Source organism: Argentina silus (assembly GCF_951799395.1).
Source record: "Argentina silus genome assembly, chromosome: X".
Classification (NCBI taxonomy): Eukaryota; Metazoa; Chordata; class Actinopteri; order Argentiniformes; family Argentinidae; genus Argentina; species Argentina silus.
The window spans coordinates 46,521,252-46,533,634 of NC_139653.1; the positions used below are offsets into that span (position 1 = coordinate 46,521,252).

The 12,383-nt window shown below is 46.7% G+C and overlaps 1 protein-coding gene across 1 annotated transcript in view; it reads right to left on the minus strand.

Moving 5' to 3' along the window:
* ssh2a (slingshot protein phosphatase 2a) overlaps positions 1-9,721 on the minus strand; it is a gene marked incomplete at its 5' end in the record, with an annotated part of 35,378 nt that extends 25,657 nt beyond the window's left edge. The window contains 2 exons of the mRNA XM_083696160.1: positions 5,168-5,211; positions 9,659-9,721. Of these exons, the coding sequence (XP_083552286.1) occupies positions 5,168-5,211; positions 9,659-9,721 (107 nt within the window). The remainder of the gene's footprint in view (positions 1-5,167; positions 5,212-9,658) is intronic.
* Between the last annotated feature and the right edge of the window lie 2,662 nt (positions 9,722-12,383).

The window sequence follows — 12,383 nt, forward strand, 5'->3', positions numbered from 1 at the left end:
AGATGGCATCCTCCGTTGACCTGTTCGGGCGGTAGGCAAACTGGTGGAGATCCGGTGTGGGGGGTAGGTGGTCTTTAAGGTGAGCCAGGACCAACCTCTCGAAGCACTTCATGATGATGGGGGTGAGCACAACGGAGCGAAAGTCATTCAGGCCTGCTGCAGCAGAATGCTTCGGCACCAGCACAATGGTTGGTGACTTGAGGCACGTGGGGACAACTGCCTGGGCCAGTGACAGGTTAAAAATGTCAGTGAAGACCTTGGCCAGCTGCCCAGTGCACACCCTGAGCACACGGCCAGGGATGCCATCAGACTGGCCAGACTTTGGCTATCCTCACTGTTGGTTTCACACGTTTGATGAGTGGTGTGTACTTGGGGAGTAGGAACAATGAGAGGTGATCAAACTGACCCAGGTGGGGGAGGGGAATGGCTTTGTAAGCCTCAGCAATGTTTGTATACACATGATCTAGAGTGTTGTCTCCTCTAGTGGGGCAGGAGACATGTTGGTGGAATTTTGGGAGTACAGTTCTCAGGTTGGAGTGGTTGAAATCCCCTCCAACAACAAAGGCTCCATCGGGGTGTGCAGTTTGTTGTTTGCTAATAGCAGCATGGAGTTCTTTCATTGCTAGCTTAGCATTAGCATCCGGAGGGATATAGGCTGCAGTAACAACAATTGCTGTAAACTCTCTAGGCAGGTAAAACAGCCTACACTTGATCATCAGGTACTCCAGATTGGCAGAGTAATGACTCTCAGTATCAGCAGTGTCCGTACACCAAGTTTTGTTGATATAAATGCAGTCCCCTGCCTCTCATTTTATCTGAGGCCTCTCTGTCCGCCCTGAAGGCGTTGCGTCCCTCTAGCTCAACCCTCTAGCTCATCACAAGAGTGACGTTGGCCAAAAGTATTCACTAACCGTCGTGTCATTTGTGTATTTCGTGTAGCCCAGATGAGGCTGGTGGAGGTAGAAATCGGAGGACGGGCATCACTCATTGTAATGTGTGAAACAGGACGAGGAAGGGTATCAAATACGTGTGTGTGTGTGTGTGTTTGAGGCTGTCAGAACAAAGTGTTTGCACTCAAATGTTTGCACACCACCTAACACGTTTTGGTGAGCACTTCACCTTGAGGGTCATGGGGGGAGTATGCTTTAAGAAGATAAGACACACAAAGAGAGGGACTGTTCGACTACTGGGGCAATATTTAAGGGAGGGGAAAGCCAGGCTAGATAGGAGGGAGGGGTTCATTGAGTGAGTTTAGAACAGGGCAGGCTGGCGGAGGTAGAAGGACAGGCTCATTGTAATGCATGGAATGGAATGAGAAATTATATTCAAAGAATGGTATCAAACACGTTTAATATAATTTCTCATTCCATTCCATGCATTACAATGAGCCATCCTCTGATTTCTACCTCCACCAGACTCCCCTGGTAGAATCTGTGTGAGGGGTGTTTCTCCCCCACCTGACAGGTGTGGGAACTTGGGTGAGATGAGAGAGGGGATGACCCCAGGGCCAGGACCCAGAGGGCAGCATGCTTCAGCTTGTATTAGCTGCTGAGCCTAGCCTAGCATAGCCTAGCATAGCCCATAGTGGTATATTAGAAGAGTGAAGGAGTCAATTTTCTATTGGTTGACGATAGATATCTCTATGGAGACTCAAATAGTTCCATTAAGCACACAAACCTATGGAGCAAGTTGCCAGGTCGTTCGCTTGCCTGGGTAGCCAGTCTGAGAAATATTGCTAGCTTAGACCCTACCCTACCCTAGCCTTCCCTTCACTTCCCTTCCCTACCCTACCCTACCCTACCCTTCACTTCCCTACCCTACCCTACCCTTCCCATCCCATCCCTTCCATAGCCTCTCCTTCCCTACCCAAGCCTCTCCTTCCCTTCCATAGCCTCTCCTTCCCTTCCATAGCCTCTCCTTCCCTACCCAAGCCTCTCCTTCCCTACCCAAGCCTCTCCTTCCCTACCCTAGTCTACCCTACCCTACCCAAGCCTCTCCTTCCCTACCCTAGTCTACCCTACCCAAGCCTCTCCTTCCCTACCCAAGCCTCTCCTTCCCTACCCAAGCCTCTCCTTCCCTACCCTAGTCTACCCTACCCTACCCAAGCCTCTCCTTCCCTACCCTAGTCTACCCTACCCAAGCCTCTCCTTCCCTACCCAAGCCTCTCCTTCCCTACCCAAGCCTCTCCTTCCCTACCCTAGTCTACCCTACCCTACCCAAGCCTCTCCTTCCCTACCCTAGTCTACCCTACCCAAGCCTCTCCTTCCCTACCCAAGCCTCTCCTTCCCTACCCTAACATGCTTCTCCCCCTCAGTGCCTCTTCCAACCAATTAGATTGAATGTACTGCTACTTGGATCCTTATGTGGCCGTGTAATGCACAGTTAATTTGGTCCTTCTAGTTACATAACCAGGGGTCAGTCAGAAGGGGGGGGGGGGGGGGGGGGATTACAAAATAAGATCAGAACACACTCATATACTGTAGGACTGAATGGGCGGGGGGGCGGGTGACATCACCAGCACCATAGAATTACCTAATAGATAATTGAGCCCATGTGTCCAGTTCTGCAGCATTGACTTGCAGGGTAAAGTCAGTGTACAATGAGAGAGAGAGAGAGAGAGATGTAGATAGATAGATAGAGAGAGAGAGAGATTAGCCTAACAACATGAGTTATAGATCATAGAACTCAAAAGTTAGGGGGCCACTATGTCTGTCTGCACCCCTACACTAAGGTCATCAAGGCAAAAGACAGTGAAGTCCTAAAACAGTGAAGGCTGGCGGAGGTAGAAATCTTAGGACGGGCTTAATATAATGGAAAGATACAAAAACAAAAGAAAAATTCTCCCATAACATCTTGCAACAACAAAGTTAAAAAGTCAAAACTCTGCCTATGTTCTAGATGTCTTGTTATGAGTTGGGCGGTCCAAAAGCTCATGTCATGCTGGCTCCTTCTCAGAATGAGGCCCTGTTTGTAGCAGTGGGCCCGGCCGTGGGAATAGAATTAGAATTAGTATCACTATAGCAGTGGAGGCTAGTGGAGGTAGAAATCGGAGGACAGGCTCACTGTAATGCATGGAATGGAATGAGGAGGGGTATCAAACACACATATTTCTTCCATACCTTATTCCGTTCCTTGCATTACAATGAGCCTGTCCTCCGATTTCTACCTCCACCAGCCTCCACTGGGCTATAGGCTGAAGGGTGAATGCAAGCCGGCAACTACTGTATCGTTAGCGGAGGCTCTCCTTAGCTTCTACCCTGAATTGTCTCTCACACACACACGCACACACACAAACACACAGACACAAGTACACACACGTACCCAAGTACACACACACACACCCAAGTACACACACACTGTATTCCCTATTCCCCACTGTATATCCAGTGTGTATGGGCCCAAGACAAGGCCATCTGCCAAGGCAAAGAGAGAACCAACACAAACAACAATATTGACGTCAGAGAGCAGATTCTATCATGCAAATATGACCATGAATGTGTGTGTGGTCATCTGTTTGCTGAAAGACCCACCCAGACTTTGTATTGTGTGTGAACCGAAATGAGAGTCAGCTGACATCCCTGTAGTGTAGTCAACTCTGATCAACATGCTCCCCCTGGTGGACAGTTAGTGCAACTACAGCTTACAGAGGTCCAGACTAGGTCCAATGGACAGCCTGCATTGTCAACTCAGGCACTGACTACTAAACCATCTTGGGGGAAGCGAATTGACAAGAAATATATAAATAAAATATATATATACATACAAAAATACAACAGTCTTTCCCCAAGTTACATAGCACTACATGAATTTAACACACAAACAGACAGAGTGAAAATCCAATTCCTATTCGGGTAAAAAATGAATAAAACAAATCACACTGCTCCAAATTGGCAGCCAAATATGTGGCCCGCTGCCACAACCATAGGGACTTCCTGTGGAACGATGACCAGAAACATAACTAGTAGCTTACTAGTAGGAGTGGTTACTGCTACCACTGTTATTATTGTTACTGTTATGTTACTGCTTTTGTTCATTCTATATCATTTCCCTTTTCTGTCACTGTTGATTTGTAAGTTCATGCCAATAAAGCTTACTGAATTGAGAGAGAGAGAGAAAGAGAGCGAGAGAGAGAGAGAGAAAGTGAAAGGGGAGGGAGGGAGAAAGAGAGAGGGAGGGAGGGAGAGAGTGAAAGGGAAGGTAGAGAGAGAGTGAAAGGGAGTCAGGAGATAGGGGACTGCAGATCATAATTTTCCCATTCTGTCATTGTTGATGTATAAGTTCCTATATGTGTGCTTTGGAAATGTAAGATGTCTTACCATGCCAAAAAACAGTTAGTGCAACTACAGCTTACAGAGGTCCAGACTAGGTCCAATGGACAGCCTGCATTGTCAACTCAGGCACTGACTACTAAACCATCTTGGGGGAAGCGAATTGACAAGAAATATATAAATAAAATATATATATACATACAAAAATACAACAGTCTTTCCCCAAGTTACATAGCACTACATGAATTTAACACACAAACAGACAGAGTGAAAATCCAATTCCTATTCGGGTAAAAAATGAATAAAACAAATCACACTGCTCCAAATTGGCAGCCAAATATGTGGCCCGCTGCCACAACCATAGGGACTTCCTGTGGAACGATGACCAGAAACATAACTAGTAGCTTACTAGTAGGAGTGGTTACTGCTACCACTGTTATTATTGTTACTGTTATGTTACTGCTTTTGTTCATTCTATATCATTTCCCTTTTCTGTCACTGTTGATTTGTAAGTTCATGCCAATAAAGCTTACTGAATTGAGAGAGAGAGAGAAAGAGAGCGAGAGAGAGAGAGAGAAAGTGAAAGGGGAGGGAGGGAGAAAGAGAGAGGGAGGGAGGGAGAGAGTGAAAGGGAAGGTAGAGAGAGAGTGAAAGGGAGTCAGGAGATAGGGGACTGCAGATCATAATTTTCCCATTCTGTCATTGTTGATGTATAAGTTCCTATATGTGTGCTTTGGAAATGTAAGATGTCTTACCATGCCAAAAAAGCATATTGAATTGAATTGAACTGAGAGAGTGCGAGAGAGAGAGAGAGAGAGAGAGAGAGAGAGAGAGAGAGAGAGAGAGAGAGAGAGAGAGAGAGAGAGAGTGCGAGAGTGCGAGAGAGAGAGAGGTCTTACCTCCTGGGCTGGGAGCGACGGTCATCCTCACCACTGCCTGCCTCCTGAGGGAGAGGAAAAACACATCTGGTCAGACACAACAACAACAACAACAACAACAACAACAACACATACTGCATCTAATCTATACACAGAGGTTGGCAACAATTAGACAGAGCAGGGGAGGCTGGGGGAGGTTGAAGTCGGAGGACGGGCTCATTGTAATGCATGGGATGGATACCTCCACCAGCCTCCCCTGTTCTGTAGTGACATCAGTTCTCTGTGTTTTTGTCCCACACACAGAGACAGTCCATGAATATGTATCTTTACTAGCTTGTGAGAACACCCTTCATGAACTGTTAGACACGTGATACCTCAAGGCCACTCCTCCGTCCTCCACTCGCTTGTTGCTCGAAACATCATCGGAGGAGAAATATCGAGGTTCCTCCCCTTTGATATTGTCCTCCAATGCTTTTTGAGACGGACGCGAGTGTAGGATGCGAGGAATCAAGTTTCCTAACAATTGATGAAAGTGCCCAACTGCTCCAGAGAGATGTTTGAAACACATTTTACGCCATGCAGCATGCGGCAGGCTAGAGAGCTGCTAAATAAAGCACTTTCATCCGTGTCACAGGGCTGCTGGAGATGAAGGCTGAAACGGCGGAGCTGTGTGTTTTGGACGCATCAGTCCCTCTCTCCACCCCCACCCCCACCCCCACCCAGCAGTCTGTTGCCCCAGCACTGTACAGACAGGGTCATAATCCCTGCCTGCTCCAGTAATCCCCCCAAACTCAGGGAACTTTCTCCCCCGGATCATACCTCCAATCCTGAGCCTGGCCACAGCACACACAGATACGCACGCATGCACGCACACACAGATACGCACGCACCACACACACACACACACACACACACACACACACACACACACACACACACACACACACACACACACACACACACACACACACACACACACACACACACACACACACACACACACAACACTGCGTGGCTGTGACAGACTGAGTGGATGGCATGAGTAGGCCTTGGTCCAGCTGAAAGCAGAAGGCACTCCCACTCATCCACACACACTTTGATAAGGTCCAGCCTCGTGTATATGAAAGAGTTATGGGACAACATAACAGTGGTTGTGCTTGTGTGCATGTTGACTTGACAATGCAAGCTAGAGCGAACGTTAACACACATTTAAATACCAATGTGTTGTCTTGAGCTTCATGAGGCTAATATGCTGCTTAGAGTAGAGGAGCACAACAAGCACAACGTGCGTCTCCTCACATACATAGGCCTAGCCTAGCCTACATAGCCTAGCCTAGTCTACATAGCCTACATAGTCTTGCCTAGTCTACAAAAGTCTACTAAAAAAACGTGTTATTTTGCCCGTCCTCCGATATCTACCTCCACCACCTCCCCCCTGCTCCTGTCATGACGCCAGTAAAACAGTAAAAAATAAACAAATAAAAACACAAATAAAAACTAAACCATACCAAATGACTGACAATAAAGGAAAGGAGTCAGACAGAAAGGAACCTGCTATTGAGCATTAGACTAGGTAGGTGTGTTTGATTTAGCTCACTGGGTACACTGGGTGGGTGGGGTTTGCACTTTAGGACCAATGAACGCATCACTGAAATGTTGCAAATCCTGCCCATCCGTTGCACCAGCAAGCTAAACCGAAGGTATGTAACAATGTTTTCTATAATCAGCGTGATAGGCCTTGTATGTACAGGCTGGTCTCCATGGTTACCATGCTGCCTCATTGGAAAGGGGGTGTGGTTCTGGAGCCAATGAGAGCGGAGGATTTGTTGTGTTACTAGGCAGATCTCTCTCTCTCATCCTGTTCTGTACGCCCTCAGCAATCTCGTACCCTGGCTCCTCAATTCTTCACGTTCTCTCCTCTGTCCTCCAGTCACTTCCTACTCAAAATTAATTGGAGAAGATCTTCCCCTTAGATATTATTAGATATTGAGAAGAAGCAAGTGGAGGACAGAGGAGAGAGTTTCTAACAATTGTTTTGAACGGGTTGATCAAATTAAGCATTGTGATTGGCCAAGAAGCATTCCAGCCGATCCACGTTATCAGCACGGCTACCTCATCACTTTCATACGCCACAAACACTCTTCAGGTTTTATAAGCCAGCTAGGTAGAGATTTGTTTCCTGGTTTGCCATGCCAATCATATTAGCCCATGCGTTCCTGAACTATCAACCAGCCTGCGTCCCTCACTACAGTAACAGTTTCATCAACTACTTTTATAGGCGGAGGGCATAAACCAATACAATATATAATGAAAAAACCCGACTAGCACCATTACTTGTCATAATTGTTGCTGTCTGTGTAAACCCTGTTGTATAAAAGCAACAACACACAAGGGTGCGCTCTGTCTAGGATGTCGGAATGGCTGTGATGGTGAGACTCGGCTGCACCTTGTGCCTAAGACCGCCTCACAGCCGTTCTGATATCCACCATATCGCACACCCTCTTGTGTGTCATTGCTTAAATAAAAGGCCTCTGTGTCGCTCTCTCTGTTTCTCTCCCCCTCCCATCTCTCTCTAACACAGTGTGTTTGATACCATTCCTCATTCCATTCCATGCGTTACAATGAGCCCGTCCTCCGATTTCTACCTCCACCAGCCTCCCCTGATCAGCACCTATGGGAGGACTTAGCCAAAGCCTCGAGGCTCCAAAAACATATTTGCTCCTTTCACCTGCAAAACCAGACTTCTCTGTCTGTCTGCTTTCCAAACTACGGCTAGCTATATACATTGACCAGGGCTTGACAAAATGGAAATTAGTCAGGCCAGTACCAAGTAGGGCTGTGCAATAAAATCGATTATCTTGATATTATTTTTCACTATACTGTATCGATAATCCAGGCCTAGCATCGCAATCCTTTTTTCTTTTGTTACTTTTTTGGGGGGGCAATTTGTTCCCTGATTTATATGTGATACACACAACGCAGTAGGCTGAATTTTCAGTTACATTTTTCGATTTTCAGTAAATATATGTAGTAGAGTATCGCAATGTGCAGTATTGCCATATGTATTGTATCGCAATAGCATCGTATCGCGACCCATCTATCGTGCTTACGTATGATATCGTGAGGTCCTTGTCAATACCCAGCCAAAGTAGCAAGTGAGAGTTACGGCCCGCAAGAGGAAATGACTGATCCAATAACACCAGCACATCAGGAAGCAAAGGATGCCAACAATCAAAGTAGTTCAGCCTACAAATCCAAACTGTGTGCGTCAGATCAATGAGGCTGGTTCCCAGAAATCTAACAAGTTAGGGTATAGATCTGATTCTCATCATTGACTTGGTCTATTAGGCCAAGAATTACAACATTCTCATAATTTATTCATACACTTTTAATGGCCCAACAACAGGCCACTGGCGTGGACGATTCACTCCGTTAACCCTCGCCAAACAGTGGCATTGTCAAGCCCTGCCCTTTACATGGCGGTACATTTCTGCGTTGACCTTTTTGTTATCATGTCTGCTAACTCATCCCTATGGTATGGCTCTCTAATCTATTTACTTTGCTAGCTGGCATCATGTGATTTTCTATCAGGCATTGACAACTCACAGTCATAGCCAGACAGACAGTAACTCTTTTCTTTGGCTGGATAGCTAGCTACATTCCTCAGTCTGACGGCGGCTCAGATACACAGACCCAAGCTGATATCCGTTTATATGGGGTAATCCGGGACAGGCAACCCTCAAAGATTCATAAGAATAAGATATCGAATCCTTCAGGTCAAACTGGAACCTGACCTGACAGCGATGTCACACTGGGCCGTTTTTTCTTGCAACATTTTCCCGGCCATAGCCTCGGGGGAAGCCTCCCTTGTCATTAAATTGAAGTTGAGCGGAGTTGATGTGTTCATCTTGGTTTACGACGTCATCATCACTGTGTTTTATGGTTCGGGTGGTTTGTCGTGATATTATTCTCACAGTCAACAGAACATAACTCTCTGTAAGAGAAGTGTAACAGCACTTTAATCAACCAGAGGAGCACACGCTAGAAACTCAAACGGACTTATTTTGGGTTCCTTTCATTAGCTTTCATTCGGTAGAAGGTTAACTTAACTTAAGATGAATGGGCTAGCTGAGAACTGAGTTGGTTGGAGTTCCTGCAAAAAGATGCACTTAAGATAGCAGGTGAGGCCAGAACAGCTGCAGTTCACTTGATAAACCTACTTGTTATAAGCATAGGCTAAGCTCCATTAACGTTTGCTGTGAAACTTTAAGGGAAAACTTTGTGTGTAAGTTGTCTAGTTAGTAGCGAGGACACATCGACCGATATACACACAATAAAATACACCCAAGTCACACACTGATAAACAATCTCTAGGCAACGCATGCGCACATAAACTAGATGTAGTCTTAGAACATGAGCGTGGGCAGCAGTGGCTAGACATCCGCCACTGGCAACGTAACGGTCGAGCCTAGCTAGCCAAAAATCATTTCTTTACTCCACAACTGAACTCACCGACACGCAAGGGCTGGATGTAGCGCTGGGAGTTGGCGAGCGCTGAACGGTGACCAGCGCCATTCAAGTTCCAGGAGACGGAGACGTACGTGAAAGCAGATGCGGCGACATGGACATAATTTGGGCAGATGATGTGCAGGGCTTCCGAGGTTATTCGGTCGTTTCTGTTCCCATTCAGCTGAGCTGCCCCTTTGGCGCATGCGCTGCGCCGACCAGCTGTCAAACGACGCTCCTTTTTTTTAACTGTTTGTGTGCTGGAAGGTATTGAGCTGCATGGACGAAATGTGTCCCACAAATTTGAAAATCACATCACTCTCTCACCCAACATCTTGTATTTGTTTTTAGGGTTAGTAGGCCTAACTTAAAACACGTCAGTGAAATTCGATAAATATTTTGAAAAGAAAGAAGAAAAAACAGTCCGTGCACTTCTGCTATTCTTCTGTAATTCACTCAAACCAGGGAACTTACATGTACAGAGAGAGAGGGAGAGAGAGAGAGTGAGTGAGTGAGAGTGAGTCCACCGTCTCATATCATTGTGCACATAGTGTATTTTAAAGGGAAATATGACCAAAATAATATCTGATATGATTTGACCTTTTCATTTGCCACCCAAATGCCATGACCTAAGCTGAACTACCTCTTTTATGCAACAGAGGGGAAGAAATAGCCCCACAAAAAGGAAATACCAGCTATTGCATTGTATTGTATTACTGGTATGTGCACAGACTATTGACTATCATATCTCTGTCTACACCCAAATGTTTGATCTTCCCCTTATCATATCGGAGGCTAAGCTATTTACAGCTTTTCCAATGAAATGAACTTTAAAAAGAGGTGAAATAAAGGAGATGGAATGATTATGGCCAGATAGGGTTAGAGATATTAACAATGTTCTGTTAGAGATATGAACATTGTTCTGCACTGTACTGCACTGCAGCGGAGCTATGAGGTCATGTTTCAGTGTCTGTGACCCCCCCCCCCCCCCCCCCCCACCCTCTACATCTCTTCTTTACAGAAACCCTACCTTCCTTGGTGACCATCAAACAGAACAGAGGCCTGTGCCTAGCAACCAAGAGAAGCCACTACACTCATAGCACCCATGGGGGAGTACTAGTAGGCTACAGGGGTATAATGAGATTTCTGACACAGGGAGTAATTACCATAGGCTTGTTTATTGACTGCCTGTGTTTCACTTCCTCCTTTGGGAGTTGTCTACTCAAGGGCAGAGCAAGCGGAGGACAGGGATATTGTAAATGCACCTATCTCACGCAAGGACAGGACAATTACAGGTAAACAAGGAGGTACAACAGGGATAATATAAGGCGTGGTGTAATGCAGTGCAGGGGAGGCTGGGGGAAATTGGAAGACGGGCTCATTATTATGCTTGGAATGCCCGTCCTCCGATTTCTACCTCCACTAGCCTCCACTGCATATAGAGGGTAGTGTTTCAGCATATGATTACTCAATCTGCAACATGCTCCAAAAATATAAATTTCTCCCTCTCTGGGAAATATGATTATGAATGCAATACAATAATTCCTTCCAGCTTGGTTGCCCCAGTTTCTCCTTCATTCTACAACATCCCCCCTATTTATTCCTAATCAGGGACCATATTCTGGAGGGACGGATCACCGTCCGATTGTACGAGCTGCAGCGTAGATTGGACTCCCACAAGGAGACGGCCTCCACAACCACCCTTCTAACCCCTGAATGGTTCAGCCCGGATTAACTATATGGACTCTGGATTATTCATTTCAAGCACGGGAGGCTGGTGGAGGTAGAAATCAGAGGACAGGTTCAGTGTAATGCATAGAATGGAATTACTCTGTTCCATGAATTACACTGAGCCCATCCTCCGATTTCTACCTCCATCAGCCTCCACTGGTCCAAGTAGCTCATGTGGATAGCTTAGTGAATAACTATCAGTGGTTTCTAGGTTAGCCCATTAATTTCAACTCATTGCCCTAATTTATAGGGAACAGCAAGAACATTGTCATGAATAATTCATGCCTATGCTCTCTCTCTCTCTCTCTGTGGGATCTACCTGCTGGAGAAGATTTTACCATCTCTGGTCCCATGTGTGATTTGGCTACTCAGGGAGGCAGAGAGGAGGGGGGAGATTGTTGAGGGATGGGGAGATGGAGAGGGGGGGGAGAGGTTGTGGAGGGCTCATCCCTGCATTATCTGGGCCATTGCCTTGCCCCCCCTCCTCCTTCCATCATCCTCTGGACTCCCTCCCCCACCCCCCTGACCAAGATGAGCCAGAGCCTGCGGTTGGAGCTGAAGCAGGGAGTGGCCCAAGGACGCACTCATAGTCCCTTATAAGAGACAGATGGAGGGAGAGGGAGAGAGAGAGAGAGAGAGAGAGAGAGAGAGAGAATTGAAATGATTGTACATAAAGAAGTGGAGGGAGAGAGAGAGAGAGAGAGAATTGGAATGATTAGAGAGGTGACAGAATGATTGATGGCATCTCCTCCCAACCGTATCGCACCTCTCCACTCTGTCCTCCTTCTCCTTCTCCTCCCCCCAGCTCCTCCACCCCTGCTCCGGACCAGCCCCCCTCACCTCCCCCTGCCCTGTCTGGACTCTCCCCTCCCCTGCCCTGTCTGGACCCATTCACACCTCTCACCTACCCCTTTGTCCCATCCAGTACCCTCTCCCTTCCCTCTCCCTCTCCAGTCCCTCTGACTCCATTCACACCTCCCCTGCATTCCCCTCCTCCTCC